General features: G+C 54.6%; 1 protein-coding gene across 1 annotated transcript; it reads right to left on the bottom strand.

Annotated features, from left to right (window-relative positions):
* Positions 1-18,153: 18,153 nt before the first annotated feature.
* Positions 18,154-18,804, bottom strand: LOC123755247 (ovarian abundant message protein-like). The gene has a single exon (XM_045737696.2). The coding sequence runs from the start codon at positions 18,802-18,804 to the stop codon at positions 18,154-18,156; it is 651 nt and encodes a 216-aa protein (XP_045593652.2).
* Positions 18,805-19,048: the final 244 nt, after the last annotated feature.

Below are 19,048 nucleotides of genomic sequence, written 5' to 3'. Positions count from 1 at the left end.
CTGGCACCAGGGGCTCACACACCACTTACCCAGGCACCAGGGGCTCACACACCACTTAACCTGGCACCATTGGGCTCACACACTTACCCTGGCACCAGGGGCTCACACACCACTTACCCTGGCACCAGGGGCTCACACACCACTTACCCTGGCACCAGGGGCTCACACACCACTTACCCTGGCACCAGGGGCTCACACACTCTTACCCTGGCACCAGGGGCTCACACACCACTTACCCTGGCACCAGGGGCACACACACACCAATTCCCCTGGCACCAGGGGCTCTTAGACCACTTACCCTGGCACCAGGGGCTCACACACCACTTACCCTGGCACCAGGGGCTCACACACCACTTACCCAGGCACCAGGGGCTCACACACCACTTAACCTGGCACCAGGGGGCTCACACACTTACCCTGGCACCAGGGGCTCACACACACCTTACCCTGGCACCAGGGGCTCACACACCACTTACCCTGGCACCAGGGGCTCACACACCACTTACCCTGGCACCAGGGGCTCACACACCACTTACCCTGGCACCAGGGGCTCACACACCACTTACCCTGGTACCAGGGGCTCACACACCACTTACCCTGGTACCATGGGCTCACACATCACTTACCCTGGTACCAGGGGCTCACACACCACTTATCCTGGCACCAGGGGCTCTCAGACCACTTAACCTGGCACCAGGGCTCACACACCACTTAACCTGGCACCAGGGGCTCACACACCACTTAACCTGGCACCAGGGGCTCACACACTCTTACGCAGGCACCAGGGGCTCACACACTCTTACCCTGGCACCAGGGGCTCACACACACCACTTACCCTGGCACCAGGGGCTCTCAGACCACTTACCCTGGTACCAGGGGCTCACACACCACTTACCCTGGCACCAGGGGCTCACACACTCTTACCCTGGCACCAGGGGCTCACACACCACTTACCCTGGCACCAGGGGCTCACACACTCATACCCTGGCACCAGGGGCTCACACACCACTTACCCTGGCACCAGGGGCTCACACACACCACTTACCCTGGCACCAGGGGCTCTCAGACCACTTACCCTGGCACCAGGGGCTCACACACCACTTACCCTGGCACCAGGGGCTCACACACCACTTACCCAGGCACCAGGGGCTCACACACCACTTAACCTGGCACCAGGGGGCTCACACACTTAACCCTGGCACCAGGGGGCTCACACACCACTTACCCTGGCACCAGGGGCTCACACACCACTTACCCTGGTACCAGGGGCTCACACACCACTTACCCTGGTGCCAGGGGCTCACACACCACTTATCCTGCCACCAGGGGCTCTCAGACCACTTAACCTGGCACCAGGGGCTCACACACCACTTAACCTGGCACCAGAGGCTCACACACCACTTAACCTGGCACCAGGGGCTCACACACCACTTAACCTGGCACCAGGGGCTCACACACCACTTAACCTGGCGCCAGGGGCTCACACACCACTTACCCTGGCACCAGGGGCTCACACACCACTTAACCTGGCACCAGGGGCTCACACACCACTTAACCTGGCACCAGGGGCTCACACACCACTTAACCTGGCACCAGGGGCTCACACACCACTTAACCTGGCACCAGGGGCTCACACACCACTTAACCTGGCACCAGTTGCTGATACACCACTTAACCTGGCACCAGGGGCTCACACACCACTTATCTTGGCACCAGGGGCTCTCAGACCACTTAACCTGGCACCAGGGGCTCACACTCCACTTACCCTGGCACCAGGAGCTCTCAGACCACTTAACTTGGCACCAGAGGCTCACACTCCACTTACCCTGGCACCAGGAGCTCTCAGACCACTTAACTTGGCACCAGGGGCTCACACTCCACTTACCCTGGCACCAGGAGCTCTCAGACCACTTACCCTGGCACCAGGGGCTCACACACCACTTAACCTGGCACCAGGGGCTCACACACCACTTAACCTGGCACAGGGGCTCACACACCACTTATCCTGGCACCAGGGGCTCACACACCACTTAACCTGGCACCAGGGGCTCACACACCACTTATCCTGGCACCAGGGGCTCTCAGACCACTTAACCTGGCACCAGGGGCTCACACACCACTTACCCTGGTACCAGGGGCTCTCAGACCACTTACCCTGGCACCAGGGGCTCACACACCACTTACCCTGGCACCAGGGGCTCACACTCCACTTTCCCTAGCACCAGGTGCTCTCAGACCACTTAACATGGCACCAGGGACTCAGACACCACTTAACCTGGCACCAGGGGCTCTCACACCACTTAACCTGGCACCAGGGGCTCACACACCACTTATCCTGGCACCAGGGGCTCTCAGACCACTTACCCTGGCACCAGGGGCTCTCAGACCACTTACCCTGGCACCAGGGGCTCACACACCACTTATCCTGGCACCAGGGGCTCTCAGACCACTTACCCTAGCACCAGGGGCTCTCAGACCACTTAACATGGCACCACTTAACCTGGCACCAGGGGCTCTCAGACCACTTAACCTGGCACCAGGGGCTCACACACCACTTATCCTGGCACCAGGGGCTATCAGACCACTTACCCTGGCATCAGGGGCTCTCAGTCCACTTACCATGGCACCAGGGGCTCACACACCACTTACCCTGGCACCAGGGGCTCTCAGACCACTTACCCTGGCACCAGGGGCTCTCAGACCACTTACCCTGGCACCAGGGGCTCTCAGACCACTTACCCTGGCACCAGGGGCTCACACAACACTTATCCTGGCACCAGGGGCTCTCAGACCACTTACCCTGGCACCAGGGGCTCTCAGACCACTTACCCTGGCACCAGGGGCTCACAGACCACTTACCCTGGCACCAGGGGCTCACACACCACTTACCCTGGCACCAGGGGCTCTCAGACCACTTACCCTGGCACCAGGGGCTCTCAGACCACTTACCCTGGCACCAGGGGCTCTCAGACCACTTACCCTGGCACCAGGGGCTCTCAGACCACTTACCCTGGCACCAGGGGCTCACACACCACTTACCCTGGCACCAGGGGCTCACACACCACTTACCCTGGCACCAGGGGCTCTCAGACCACTTACCCTGGCACCAGGGGCTCACACACCACTTACCCTGGCACCAGGGGCTCACACACCACTTACCCTGGCACCAGGGGCTCTCAGACCACTTACCCTGGCACCAGGGGCTCACACACCACTTACCCTGGCACCAGGGGCTCTCAGACCACTTACCCTGGCACCAGGGGCTCACACACCACTTACCCTGGCACCAGGGGCTCTCAGACCACTTACCCTGGCACCAGGGGCTCACACACCACTTACCCTGGCACCAGGGGCTCACACACCACTTACCCAGGCACCAGGGGCTCTCAGACCACTTACCCTGGCACCAGGGGCTCACACACCACTTACCCAGGCACCAGGGGCTCTCAGACCACTTACCCTGGCACCAGGGGCTCTCAGACCACTTACCCTGGCACCAGGGGCTCAATGGCAGTGGTGTTCACATTCTTACGCCACAGTGAATTTATTTGCGATCTAAGTGTGGTGTAAGAGTGTGAACACCACTACCGAGGGCCAGAGTGTGGTTGGGTTGACTGTAAAACCCTGGTTGGGCTCCAATTTGGGGCCTCCGGGACCCCACAGTCAATTCAGTAAAGTTCCGGGTTGGTTGGCAGTTGTACCATCGTGGCTGAGTCGGTTATGGCGTGTCTGGGATTCGCCAGAACGTTGGTTCGAGTCATTCTATTGCTTCAAAATGATGGATCAGTGTTTTTGTGATCATTGTTGCATCTAAGTATGCGGAAAAACCACATTTGAAAAATAGAGAATGCTTAACGCGTTTTCGGTTAATTCGCCTTCATCAGAGCAAAGTAGAATGAAGGATTTTACTTCATTCTACTTTGCTTTAATGAAGGCGAATTAGCCAAAAACGCGTTAAGCCTTCACTATTTTTCAAATGTGGTTTTCCGCATATATATAGATATATATGTGTAAATTACGAAATTTAAAACGTGATGAAAAATGTAAGTGTCAGACCACGGAGGAAGAATTATAATTTAAGGAAATTCTTGTTTCAATTCTTCCTCCGTGGTCTGACATTGTTATATATATATATATATATATATATATATATATATATATATATATATATATATATATATATATATATATATATATATATATATATATATATATATATATATATATATATATATATATGTCGTACCTAGTAGCCAGAACGCACTTCTCAGCCTACTATGCAAGGCCCGATTTGCCTAAGAAGCCAAGTTTTCATGAATTAATGTTTTTTCGACTACCTAACCTACCTAACCTAACCTAACTTTTTCGGCTACCTAACCTATCCTAACCTACAAAGATAGGTTAGGTTAGGTTAGGTAGGGTTGGTTAGATTCGGTCATATATCTACGTTAATTTTATCTCCAATAAAAAAAAAATTGACCTCATACATAATGAAATGGGTAGCTTTATCATTTCATAAGAAAAAAATTAGAGAAAATATATTAATTCAGGAAAACTTGGCTTATTAGGCAAATCGGGCCTTGCATAAGTAGGCTGTTGTAAGGTGTCACAGTCCAGTACCCCCTGTTGTATGGTGTCACAGTCCAGTACCCCCTGTTGTATGGTGTCACAGTCCAGTACCCCCTGTTGTAAGGTGTCACAGTCCAGTACCCCCTGTTGTATGGTGTCACAGTCCAGTACCCCCTGTTGTATGGTGTCACAGTCCAGTACCCCCTGTTGTATGGTGTCACAGTCCACTACCCCCTGTTGTATGGTGTCACAGTCCAGTACCCCCTGTTGTAAGGTGTCACAGTCCAGTACCCCCTGTTGTAAGGTGTCACAGTCCAGTACCCCCTGTTGTATGGTGTCACAGTCCAGTACCCCCTGTTGTATGGTGTCACAGTCCAGTACCCCCTGTTGTATGGTGTCACAGTCCAGTACCCCCTGTTGTAAGGTGTCACAGTCCAGTACCCCCTGTTGTATGGTGTCACAGTCCAGTAACCCCCCTGTTGTATGGTGTCACAGTCCAGTACCTCCTGTTGTATGGTGTCACAGTCCAGTACCCCCTGTTGTAAGGTGTCACAGTCCAGTACCCCCTGTTGTATGGTGTCACAGTCCAGTACCCCCTGTTGTAAGGTGTCACAGTCCAGTACCCCCTGTTGTAAGGTGTCACAGTCCAGTACCCCCTGTTGTAAGGTGTCACAATCCAGTACCCCCTGTTGTAAGGTGTCACAGTCCAGTACCCCCTGTTGTATGGTGTCACAATCCAGTACCCCCTGTTGTAAGGTGTCACAGTCCAGTACCCCCTGTTGTATGGTGTCACAGTCCAGTACCCCCTGTTGTATGGTGTCACAGTCCAGTACCCCCTGTTGTATGGTGTCACAGTCCAGTACCCCCTGTTGTAAGGTGTCACAGTCCAGTACCCCCTGTTGTAAGGTGTCACAGTCCAGTACCCCCTGTTGTAAGGTGTCACAGTCCAGTACCCCCTGTTGTATGGTGTCACAGTCCAGTACCCCCTGTTGTAAGGTGTCACAGTCCAGTACCCCTTGTTGTAAGGTGTCACAGTCCAGTACCCCCCTGTTGTATGGTGTCACAATCCAGTACCCCCTGTTGTAAGGTGTCACAGTCCAGTACCCCCTGTTGTAAGGTGTCACAGCCCAGTACCCCCTGTTGTAAGATGTCACAGTCCAGTACCCCCTGTTGTAAGGTGTCACAGTCCAGTACCCCCTGTTGTATGGTGTCACAATCCAGTACCCCCTGTTGTAAGGTGTCACAGTCCACTACCCCCCCCCTGTTGTATGGTGTCACAGTCCAGTACCCCCTGTTGTATGGTGTCACAGTCCAGTACCCCCTGTTGTATGGTGTCACAATCCAGTACCCCCTGTTGTAAGGTGTCACAGTCCAGTACCCCCTGTTGTAAGGTGTCACAGTCCAGTACCCCCTGTTGTAAGGTGTCACAGTCCACTTCCCCCCCCCCTGTTGTATGGTGTCACAGTCCAGTACCCCCTGTTGTAAGGTGTCACAGTCCAGTACCCCCTGTTGTATGGTGGCACAGTCCAGTACCCCCTGTTGTAAGGTGTCACAGTCCAGTATCCCCTGTTGTATGGTGTCACAGTTCAATACCCCCTGTTGTATGGTGTCACAGTCCACTACCCCCTGTTGTATGGTGTCACAGTCCAGTACCCCTGTTGTATGGTGTCACAGTCCAGTACCCCTGTTGTATGGTGTCACAGTCCAGTACCCCTGTTGTAAGGTGTCACCGTCCACTACCCCCTGTTGTAAGGTGTCACCGTCCACTACCCCCTGTTGTAAGGTGTCACAGTCCACTACCCCCTGTTGTAAGGTGTCACCGTCCACTACCCCCTGTTGTAAGGTGTCACAGTCCACTACCCCCTGTTGTATTAAAGCGAGCACTCATCAATGTAACTTTTCTTGTTGCTTTTGTACAAGTTTCTGGACGCGAGGTGAGAGGCGCCCCTCATGTCAAGGACCATCTTGAAGGTAGTCCTGGCCTACTGTTTTGATCTCCAACATATTAGTGAATGTCTTCTCACACACACACAGATCATTTGCATGACAATAATCATCTCGTCCGCTGCTCTCGCAATTCCAGGAAACGCTTCCAACTGCTTATACCAAAAGTCAGACTGAGGTTGGGCACGGAAAATTTCTTACTACTCTGGTTCACCTGGAGATCAATGGGCTCCTCTTTCTAGCTGTCATTATCATTCATGTCTTTCAAGAATGGCTGTTGAATCCATCCTGGATATGAATGATCCTTGGGAGAGTATTGTGTCATAGTTGTCTCAAGGTCCGAGAGGTGAGTAACATTATTTTCTTCAAGCACTGGATTAACATTATTATCCCCAGGCTTCTACTTCATGATTGGAAAGCTTCCCGCATTCCCTCCTTGGACTCGACGCTTTCAGAGAGAGAGACCTTCTTGAAGGCTTCTGCTTTCACGGCACAAACAAGACTATTAGCATTGTAATCTTCCATTGACAAACCCCTCAGTGGTTGAAGATGTCTGCCAAATAGGAAATAGAGAGGAAGATCATTTCATCTTCAACAATGTCAGTATAGTTATTGTGATACACTCTGAGGAATATTGCAATATGAGCGAGGAGCTCCTCGATACAGACCAGGACTCTTGAGAACCCGGGTGAGAACCACCTCACTTGTGAGGGGAAGGACCAGGTGCTCCTCTATAACAAACTTGAATGCACTGGTTTAAGATACGACCTCGGATGAAATTCTCGACTTGAACACAAACATAATTTCTTTAAGATGAAGAGAATATGGTTGATGTTTGATGTCGTATGAGGTGATATCTGGTACTCTTTCTTTTAATAAAGCAGTGAAGCCAGATGTGCAGCCGGCCATGCCTGGGGCACCACCCCAACACACACACCTGGCTACCTTCTCCCTGGTGAGGTTATCTTGAGGTTATCTTGAGATGATTTCGGGGCTTTAGTGTCCCCGCGGCCCGGTCCTCGACCAGGCCTCCACCCCCAGGAAGCAGCCCGTGACAGCTGACTAACACCCAGGTACCTATTTTATTGCTACGTAACAGGGGCATAGGGTGAAAGAAACTCTGCCCATTGTTTCTCGCCGGCGCCCGGGATCGAATCCGGGACCACAGGATCACAAGTTCAGCGTGTTGTCCGCTCGGCCGACCGGCTCCCTGGTGAACTGATGCCTCGCACACAACTCCTCCAAGACTCACCTATATCACCTGCCATCGCTGTTCTTTACAAAGACTTGCAAAAGCACTCTTCTTTAATTTCACCATCCTTACCTGGTTGATACCTGGTTGATACCTGGTTGATAGGGTTCTGGGAGTTCTTCTACTCCCCAAGCCCGGCCCGAGGCCAGGCTCGACTTGTGAGAGTTTGGTCCACCAGGCTGTTGCTTGGAGCGGCCCGCAGGCCCACATACCCACCACAGCCCGGTTGGTCCGGCACTCCTTGCCATCCTTGATGTGCCGGATCTAACCAATCACTTAACTCGTGTTGGAAACCTCCGCTGATTCGTCCAACGCTAGACTGATGCGGGGTGGAACTGCCCTAAATCTCCTCATGTCGCTCGCCCAAACACTTGGGCTGGGCGGTAGAGCGATGGCCTCGCGTCATGCAGGTCTGCGTTCAATCCCCGACCGTCCAAGTAGTTGGGCACCATTCCTTTCCCCCGTCCCATCCCAAATCCTTATTCTGACCCCTTCCCAGTGCTATTAGTCGTAATGGCTTGGCGCTTTCCCGCAGATAATTCCCTTCCCTTTCGTGATGTTGCTGCTCACGTCAACAGCTGCCTGAGATGAATCGTTGGCCACGGGTTTCCTTCTTCGGGCTTCCTTCAGGGGAAGCAAACAACCCAAGGAGATCAAACACCCCCAAGGAGATCAAACACCCCCAAGGGGAGCAAACACCCCCAAGGGGAGCAAACACCCCCAAGGGGAGCAAACACCCCCAGGGGCAAAGGCAATGTAAAGGATTTGGCTGTACTCATGTCGGAAGACCTTCAAAGAAAGCAATAAAGTAGCTGTCACAACTGCAAGAAAAATGACAGGTTGGATAACAAGAACTTTTCACACTAGAGATGCTATACCGATGATAATACTTTACAAGACGATAGTACTCTCTAGAGTGGAATACTGCTGCACAATGACAGCCCCTTTCAAAGCTGGAGAAATTGGTGAACAGCCCTCGTGAACACGACTGGTGAACACGGCTGACGAACAGCCCTGGTGAACAGCCCTGGTGAACACGGCTGACGAACAGCCCTGGTGAACAGCCCTGGTGAACACGGCTGACGAACAGCCCTGGTGAACACGGCTGACGAACAGCCCTGGTGAACACGGCTGACGAACAGCCCTGGTGAACACGGCTGGTGAACAACCCTGGTGAACACGGCTGACGAACAGCCCTGGTGAACACGGCTGACGAACAGCCCTGGTGAACACGACTGACGAACAGCCCTGGTGAACACGGCTGGTGAACAGCCCTGGTGAACACGGGTGACGAACAGCCCTGGTGAACACAGCTGACGAACAGCCCTGGTGAACACGGCTGGTGAACAGCCCTGGTGAACACAGCTGACAAACAGCCGTGGTGAACACCCAGAAGAGGGAGTGTGAGAGACGGAGTAGGACCGTGGCCCGAGGGGTCACCACCACAGCGGCCAGCACATTGGCACTCCCGCAGAAAATAGAACAACTTGGAGCATCATTTATTTATTACCTCACTACAGCCAAGCACACACACACACACACACACACACACACACACACACACACACACACAACTAAAGATAGGAAGACAATAAATCTTGGGAGAGAGAGAGAGAGAGAGAGAGAGAGAGAGAGAGAGAGAGAGAGAGAGAGAGAGAGGGGGGGGAGGTTCCCAATTTGTGCCAGGGGCACTATACAAACTAGGAGCACTATACGACCCAGGGGCACACTACGAGCCAGGAGCACTATACAAACTAGGAGCACTATACGAGCCAGGGGCACACTACGAGCCAGGAGCACTATACAAACCAGGAGCACTATACAAGCCAGGGGGCACTATACAAGCCAGGGGGCACTATACGAGCCAGGGGCGCTATACAAACTAGGAGCACTATACGAGCCAGGGGGCACTATACAAGCCAGGGGGCACTATACGAGCCAGGGGCACTATACAAATTACGAGCACTATACGAGCCAGGGGCACTATACAAACTAGGAGCACTATACGAGCCAGGGGCACTATACAAAAAAGGAGCACTATACAAGCCAGGGGGCACTATACAAGCCAGGGGGCACTATACAAGCCAGGGGGCACTATACGAGCCAGGGGCACTATACAAACCAGGAGCACTATACGAGCCAGGGGCACACTACGAGCCAGGAGCACTATACGAGCCAGGGGCACTATACAAACTAGGAGCACTATACGAGCCAGGGGCACTATACAAACTAGGAGCACTATACGAGCCAGGGGCACTATACAAACCAGGAGCACTATACAAGCCAGGGGGCACTATACAAGCCAGGGGGCACTATACAAGCCAGGGGGCACTATACGAGCCAGGGGCACTATACAAACCAGGAGCACTATACGAGCCAGGGGCACACTACGAGCCAGGAGCACTATACGAGCCAGGGGCACTATACAAACTAGGAGCACTATACGAGCCAGGGGCACACTACGAGCCAGGAGCACTATACGAGCCAGGGGCACTATACAAACTAGGAGCACTATACGAGCCAGGGGCACTATTAGAGCCAGGAGCACTATACGAGCCAGGGGCACTATACAAACTAGGAGCACTATACGAGCCAGGGGCACTATACAAACTAGGAGCACTATACGAGCCAGGGGCACTATACGAGCCAGGAGCACTATACGAGCCAGGGGCACTATACAAACTAGGAGCACTATACGAGCCAGGGGCACTATACAAACCAGGAGCACTATACGAGCCAGGGGCACAATACGAGCCAGGGGGCACAATACGAGCCAGGGGCACAATACGAGCCAGGGGGCACTATACGAGCCAGGGGGCACTATACGAGTCAGGGGCACAATACGAGCCAGGGGCACTATACAAACCAGGAGCACTATACAAGCCAGGGGGCACTATACAAGCCAGGGGGCACTATACGAGCCAGGGGCACCATACAAACCAGGAGCACTATACGAGCCAGGGGCACTATACGAGCCAGGAGCACTATACGAGCCAGGGGCACTATACAAACCAGGAGCACTATACGAGCCAGGGGCACTATACGAGCCAGGAGCACTATACGAGCCAGGGGCACTATACAAACCAGGAGCACTATACGAGCCAGGGGCACTATACGAGCCAGGAGCACTATACGAGCCAGGGGCACTATACAAACCAGGAGCACTATACGAGCCAGGGGCACTATACGAGCCAGGGGCACTATACGAGCCAGGAGCACTATACGAGCCAGGGGCACTATACAAACCAGGAGCACTATACGAGTCAGGGGCACTATACGAGCCAGGAGCACTATACGAGCCAGGGGCACTATACGAGCCAGGAGCACTATACGAGCCAGGGGCACTATACGAGCCAGGAGCACTATACGAGCCAGGGGCACTATACGAGCCAGGAGCACTATACGAGCCAGGGGCACTATACGAGCCAGGGGCACTATACGAGCCAGGGGGCACTATACAAGCCAGGGGGCACTATACGAGCCAGGGGCACTATACAAACCAGGAGCACTATACGAGCCAGGGGCACTATACGAGCCAGGAGCACTATACGAGCCAGGGGCACTATACAAACCAGGAACACTATACGAGCCAGGGGCACTATACAAACCAGGAGCACTATACGAGCCAGGGGCACTATACGAGCCAGGGGCACTATACAAACCAGGAGCACTATACGAGCCAGGGGCACTATACGAGCCAGGGGCACTATACAAACCAGGAGCACTATACGAGCCAGGGGCACTATACGAGCCAGGGGCACTATACGAGCCAGGGGCACTATACAAACCAGGAGCACTATACGAGCCAGGGGCACTATACGAGCCAGGAGCACTATACGAGCCAGGGGCACTATACGAGCCAGGGGCACTATACGAGCCAGGGGCACTATACGAGCCAGGGGCACTATACGAGCCAGGGGCACTATACGAGCCAGGGGCACTATACAAACCAGGAGCACTATACGAGCCAGGGGCACTATACGAGCCAGGAGCACTATACGAGCCAGGAGCACTATATGAGCCAGGGGCACTATACGAGCCAGGAGCACTATACGAGCCAGGGGCACTATACGAGTCAAGGACACATTATAATACCATACTGCGGGAAGAGCGCAGGAGAGGCAGCAGGGGCGCCGCCACACCTCTCCACGGTGTAATATAAATGACACAACAACCCAAATATTCGGAAACTTGTTCACCAGTCGACTGAACAGCTCCTTCCAAAAAGTATAGTACTGTACTTACAACTACTGGTGGGACGCACAAAAATGAACATGCCCCACAAAGGGCATGCCAAAAACGGGAAGAGTAGCTACACAACTTAAGAGAAGAAGTAGTCAACAACGGAGAAGCCGTTGTTGACTAGAACGGAAGGGGGAAAGAATCGAGGCAATTACAGAAGCACCATACTGTCCCCCGAGCTCAAAGCGGCAGCTAAGAGCCTTCGTGAGAACAAGGAGATGAGAACTACAGCCAAGCACACACACACACACACACACACACACACACACACACACACACACACACACACACACACACACACACACAACTAAAGATAGGAAGACAATAAATCTTGGGAGAGAGAGAGAGAGAGAGAGAGAGAGAGAGAGAGAGAGAGAGAGAGAGAGAGAGAGAGAGAGAGAGAGAGAGAGAGAGAGGGGGGGGGGGGGAGGGTCCTATTTTGTGGCTGAGAAGACACCAGCGATGATAATAAATAGACTGTACATGTCAGGTCGGACAGGCTGGCAAATGTGGGCGGCCAAACCCTGGAGTTGACCGACAAAATTGACATCTTGGGAATGAAGTTGGACTCTTCAATAACAATGAAGAGCCACGTGCTTTACCTGGCCCAAAAGGCAGCCAGGAAACTTCCTGTCCTACTGCGCCTCTCCCACCTTCGGGTCAGCAGCGGCTGCAAAACCTTATATGAAGCACAAGTTCCCTCTCATCTAGAGTATGGACCGCTCTCCTGGATCACCAGGTCCCCATCATTCATCAGACTTTTAGACAAAGTGGAGAACCGTGCAAGAAGGCTCTAGTCTTGACCAAGTCTGGTGGGAACGGTCTGATCATCAGAGCCTGCAACACCGTCGGGACGTAGGTGATCTTACTGTGCAAGGCCAACATTCTCAAAGTTCCGCACCTGGCTCTACTCCGTGGACAACCAATAGTTGGCACCCGTAGCACTAAGCTTTCAACCTTCAGCAGTCTCATGCTGGAAGTGTCTTTTTCAAGAACTTCACTCCGTCAGCGATCATTCACTCCTAGACTGACTCGCATCTGGAACTTGTTCGCTCAACAGGGTGATACACGGGAGATCAGGTCAACTGATCACATGAAGGCTCTGGCACACAGTTGGCTATAGGCTCATCCTCTTCCTAATATGAGTGTTACCGAATGTTGTTAATGAATAAGGCTTATTCCTATTGATGCATATAATAGGTACATGAAATAAATGGGTCTCTTGGAGTAGGTTTCAGCTGTAATCCTGAAGCAGGATTACAGCTCTTCCTGGTAGTTTCATTTTAAAGCTCTATGAACCCGAGTTAAAAAAAAAAGTAGAGAGAGAGAGAGAGAGAGAGAGAGAGAGAGAGAGAGAGAGAGAGAGAGAGAGAGAGAGAGAGAGAGAGAGAGAGAGAGAGAGAGAGAGAGAGAGAGAGGAGAGAAAAGAAAAGAAGAGAAGAAAGAGAAGGAGGAATTTTGCCGTGTTGCCATCTGGGTGTGCTGTGGCGGGGACAAAATGATCTTAGGTGGCTTGCTGTGATCGCCTGACCCAATACTGAGTTGCTAAACCTGACTCAAGGAGCGACCTGTACAAGACCTAGAATAACATCCCTTTTTCCTTTAACCAGCGCACGCCCCACAATGAAAACAACACCTTTCTGAAAACTCAGCACATATCAAAAGCCGCACCATACAGAAGAGCCAAAATACACCAAAATCCTGCAAAAACTATAAAACCCAACATATAAAAAAGCAAATACCAAAATCCCCAGAACATATAAAAAAAAATATACCAAAAAAACGCACATAATAGAAAAACTAGTGATATTAGTCCATAAAGAGAGCACGTATATACTATAAAAAGCAGAATGATCAAGAAATCCGTCACTCGTGAGAAAACAGAACATCCCATAAACAGTATATTACGAGCCAGGGGGCACAATACGAGCCAGGGGGCACTATACGAGCCAGGGGGCACTATACGAGCCAGGGAGCACTATACGAGCCAGGGGGCACAATACGAGCCAGGGGGCACAATACGAGCCAGGGGGCACAATACGAGCCAGGGGGCACAATACGAGCCAGGGGGCACTATACGAGCCAGGGGGCACAATACGAGCCAGGGGGCACAATACGAGCCAGGGGGCACAATACGAGCCAGGGAGCACTATACGAGCCAGGGGCACAATACGAGCCAGGGGGCACAATACGAGCCAGGGGCACAATACGAGCCAGGGGGCACAATACGAGCCAGGAGCACAATACGAGCCAGGGGGCACTATACGAGCCAGGGGGCACTATACAAGCCAGGGGGCACTATACGAGCCAGGGGGCACAATACGAGCCAGGGGGCACTATACGAGCCAGGGGGCACAATACGAGCCAGGGGGCACTATACGAGCCAGGGGCACTATACGAGCCAGGGGCACAATACGAGCCAGGGGGCACTATACGAGCCAGGGGGCACTATACGAGCCAGGGGGAACTATACGAGCCAGGGGGCACTATACGAGCCAGGGGGCACTATACGAGCCAGGGGGCACTATACGAGCCAGGGGGCACTATACGAGCCAGGGGCACTATACGAGCCAGGAGCACAATACGAGCCAGGGGGCACAATACGAGCCAGGGGGCACTATACGAGCCAGGGGGCACTATACGAGCCAGGGGGAACTATACGAGCCAGGGGGCACTATACGAGCCAGGGGGCACTATACGAGCCAGGGGGCACTATACGAGCCAGGGGGCACTATACGAGCCAGGGGGCACTATACGAGCCAGGGGGCACTATACGAGCCAGGGGCACTATACGAGCCAGGAGCACAATCCGAGCCAGGGGGCACAATACGAGCCAGGGGGCACTATACGAGCCAGGGGGGCACTATACGAGCCAGAGGGCACTATACGAGCCAGGGGGCACTATACAAGCCAGGGGGCACTATACGAGCCAAGGGGAACTATACGAGCCAGGGGGCACTATACGAGCCAGGGGGCACTATACGAGCCAGGGGGCACTATACGAGCCAGGGGGCACTATACGAGCCAGGGGGCACTATACAAGCCAGGGGGCACTATACGAGCCAGGGGCACTATACGAGCCAGGAGCACAATACGAGCCAGGGGGCACAATACGAGCAAGGGGGCACTATACGAGCCAGGGGGCACTATACGAGCCAGGGGGCACAATACGAGCCAGGGGGCACTATACGAGCCAGGGGGCACTATACGAGCCAGGGGGCACTATACGAGCCAGGGGGAACTATACGAGCCAGGGGGCACTATACGAGCCAGGGGCACTATACGAGCCATGAGCACAATACGAGCCAGGGGGCACAATACGAGCCAGGGGGCACAATACGAGCCAGGGGCACAAGACGAGCCAGGTGCACAATACGAGCCAGGGGCACAATACGAGCCAGGGGCACAAAACGAGCCAGGGGGCACAATACGAGCCAGGGGGCACTATACTAGCCAGGGGGAACTATACGAGCCAGGGGGCACTATACGAGCCAGGGGCACTATACGAGCCAGGGGGCACTATACGAGCCAGGAGCACAATACGAGCCAGGGGGCACTATACGAGCCAGGGGGCACAATACGAGCCAGGGGGAACTATACGAGCCAGGGGGCACTATACGAGCCAGGGGCACTATACGAGCCAGGAGCACAATACGAGCCAGGGGGCACTATACGAGCCAGGGGCACAATACGAGCCAGGGGCACAAGACGAGCCAGGGGCACAAGACGAGCCAGGGGCACAATACGAGCCAGGGGCACAATACGAGCCAGGAGCACAATACGAGCCAGGGGGCACTATACGAGCCAGGGGCACAATACGAGCCAGGGGCACAAGACGAGCCAGGGGCACAATACGAGCCAGGGGCACAATACGAGCCAGGGGCACAAGACGAGCCAGGGGCACAATACGAGCCAGGGGCACAATACGAGCCAGGGGGCACTATACGAGCCAGGGGCACAATACGAGCCAAGAGCACAATACGAGCCAGGGGGCACAATACGAGCCAGGGGACACAATACGAGCCAGGGGCACTATACGAGCCAGGGGCACTATACGAGCCTGGAGCACAATACGAGCCAGGGGGCACAATACGAGCCAGGGGCACTATACGAGCCAGGGGCACTATACGAGCCAGGAGCACAATACGAGCCAGGGGGCACAATACGAGCCAGGGGAACTATACGAGCCAGGGGCACTATACGAGCCAGGGGCAAAATACGAGCCAGGGGCACAATATGAGCCAGGGACACTATACGAGCCAAGGGCACAATAGGAGCCAGGGGAACTATACGAGCCAGGGGCACTATACGAGCCAGGGGCACAATACGAGCCAGGGGCACAATATGAGCCAGGGACACTATACGAGCCAGGAGCACAATATGAGCCAGGGGCACAATACGAGCCAGGGGCACTATACGAGCCAGGGGCAGTATACGAGCCAGGGGCACTATACGAGCCAGGGGCACTATACGAGCCAGGGGCCCTATACGAGCCAGGGACACTATACGAGCCATGGGGCACTATACGAGCCAGGGGCACTATACGAGCCAGGGACACTATACGAGCCAGGGGGCACAATACGAGCCAGGGGCACTATACGAGCCAGGGGGCACTATACAGGCCAGGGGTACTATGCGAGCCAGGGAGCACAATACGAGCCAAGGGGCGCAATACGAGCCAGGGGCACTATACGAGCCAGGGGCACAATACAAGCCAGGGGGCACAATACGAGCCAGGGGCACTATACGAGCCAGGGGCATTATACGAGCCAGGGGGCAAAATACGAGCCAGGGGCACTATACGAGCCAGGGGCACAATACGAGCCAAGGGCACAAAACGAGCCAGGGGAACAATACGAGCCAGGGGCACAAAACGAGCCAGGGGGCACTATACGAGCCACTGACACTATACGAGCCAGGGGCACTATACGAGCCAGGGACACTATACGAGCCAGGGGACACAATACGAGCCAGGGGGCACAATACGAGCCAGGGGGCACTATACGAGCCAGGGGCACTATACAAGCCAGGGGCACTATACGAGCCAGGAGCACAATACGAGCCAGGGGGCACAATACGAGCCAGGGGAACTATACGAGCCAGGGGCACTATACGAGCCAGGGGCACTATACGAGCCAGGGGACACAATACGAGCCAGGGGCACTATACGAGCCAGGGGCACTATACTAGCCAGGGGCACTATACGAGTCAGTGGCACTATACGAGCCAGGGGACACAATACGAGCCAGGGGCACTATACGAGCCAGGGGCACTATACGAGCCAGGGGCACTACACGAGTCAGGGACACTATACGAGCCAGGGGCACTATACGAGCCAGGGGACACAATACGAGCCAGGGACACTATACGAGTCAGGGACACAATACGAGCCAGGGGCACAAAACGAGCCAGGGGGCACAATACGAGCCAGAGGCACTATACGAGCCAGGGACACTATACGAGCCAGGGGCACTATACGAGCCAGGGGCACTATACGAGCCAGGGACACTATACTAGCAAGGGGACACAATACGAGCCAGGGGCACTATACGAGCCAGGAGCACAATACGAGCCAGGGGGCACTATACGAGCCAGAGGGCACAATACGAGCCAGGGGCACTATACGAGCCAGGGGCACAATACGAGCCAAGGGCACAAAACGAGCCAGGGGCACAATACGAGCCAGGGGCACAAAACGAGCCAGGGGCACAATACGAGCCAGGGGCACAATACGAGCCAGGGGGCACAAAACGAGCCAGGGGCACAAAACGAGCCAGGGGCACAATACGAGCCAGGGGCACAAAACGAGCCAGGGGGCACAATACGAGTCAGGGGCACTATACGAGCCAGGGACAATATACGAACCAGGGGGCACTATACGAGCCAGGGTTACTATACGAGCCAGGGGGCACTATACGAGCCAGGGACACTATACGAGCCAGGGGACACAATACAAGCCAGGGGCACTATACGAGCCAGGGGCACTATACGAGCCAGGGGCACAATATGAGCCAGGGACACTATACGAGTCAGGGGCACAATACGAGCCAGGGGAACTATACGAGCCAGGGGCACTATACGAGCCAGGGGCACAATACGAGCCAGGGGCACAATACGAGCCAGGGGCACAATATGAGCCAGGGACACTATACGAGCCAGGGGCACAATACGAGCCCAGGGGAACTATACGAGCCAGGGGCACTATACGAGCCAGGGGCACAATACGAGCCAGGGGGCACAATACGAGCCAGGGACACTATACGAGCCAGGGGCACAATACGAGCCAGGGGAACTATACGAGCCAGGGGCACTATACGAACCAGGGGCACAATACGAGCCAGGGGCACAATACGAGCCAGGGACACTATACTAGCCAGGGGCACAATATGAGCAAGGGGAACTATACGAGCCAGGGGCACTATACGAGCCAGGGGCACAATACGAGCCAGGGGCACAATATGAGCCAGGGACACTACACCAGCCAGGGGCACAATACGAGCCAGGGGCACAATACGAGCCAGGGACACTATACGAGCCAGGGGCACAATACGAGCCAGGGGAACTATACGAGCCAGGGGCACTATACGAGCCAGGGGCACAGTACGAGCCAGGGGCACAATACGAGCCAGGGACACTATACGAGCCAGGGGCACAATATGAGGCAGGGGCACAATACGAGCCAGGGGCACTATACGAGCCAGGGGCACTATACGAGCCAGGGGCACTATACGAGCCAGGGGCACAATACGAGCCAGGGACACTATACGAGCCAGAGGCACTATACGAGCCAGGGACATTATACGGGCCAGGGGCACTATACGAGCCAGGGACACTATACGAGCCAGGGACACTATACGAGCCAGGGGCACAATACGAGCCAGGGGGCACTATACGAGGCAGGGGCACTATACGAGCCAGGGACACTATACGAGCCAGGGGGCACTATACCAGCCAGGGACACTATACGAGCCAGGGCACTATACGAGCCAGGGACACTATACGAGCCAGGGGACACAATACGAGCCAGGGACACTTTACGAG

This window comes from Procambarus clarkii, chromosome 20 (assembly GCF_040958095.1).
Source record: "Procambarus clarkii isolate CNS0578487 chromosome 20, FALCON_Pclarkii_2.0, whole genome shotgun sequence".
NCBI classification, from domain to species: Eukaryota; Metazoa; Arthropoda; class Malacostraca; order Decapoda; family Cambaridae; genus Procambarus; species Procambarus clarkii.
The sequence above is the reverse complement of the archived record's forward strand: the minus strand, read 5'-3'. Positions and strand labels throughout refer to the sequence as shown.

Coding starts and splice junctions, on each gene's coding strand:
- LOC123755247 (XM_045737696.2), bottom strand. CDS start 18,804: ATGTCCCTGGCTCGTATAGTGCCTCTGGCTCGTATAGTGTCCCTGGCT.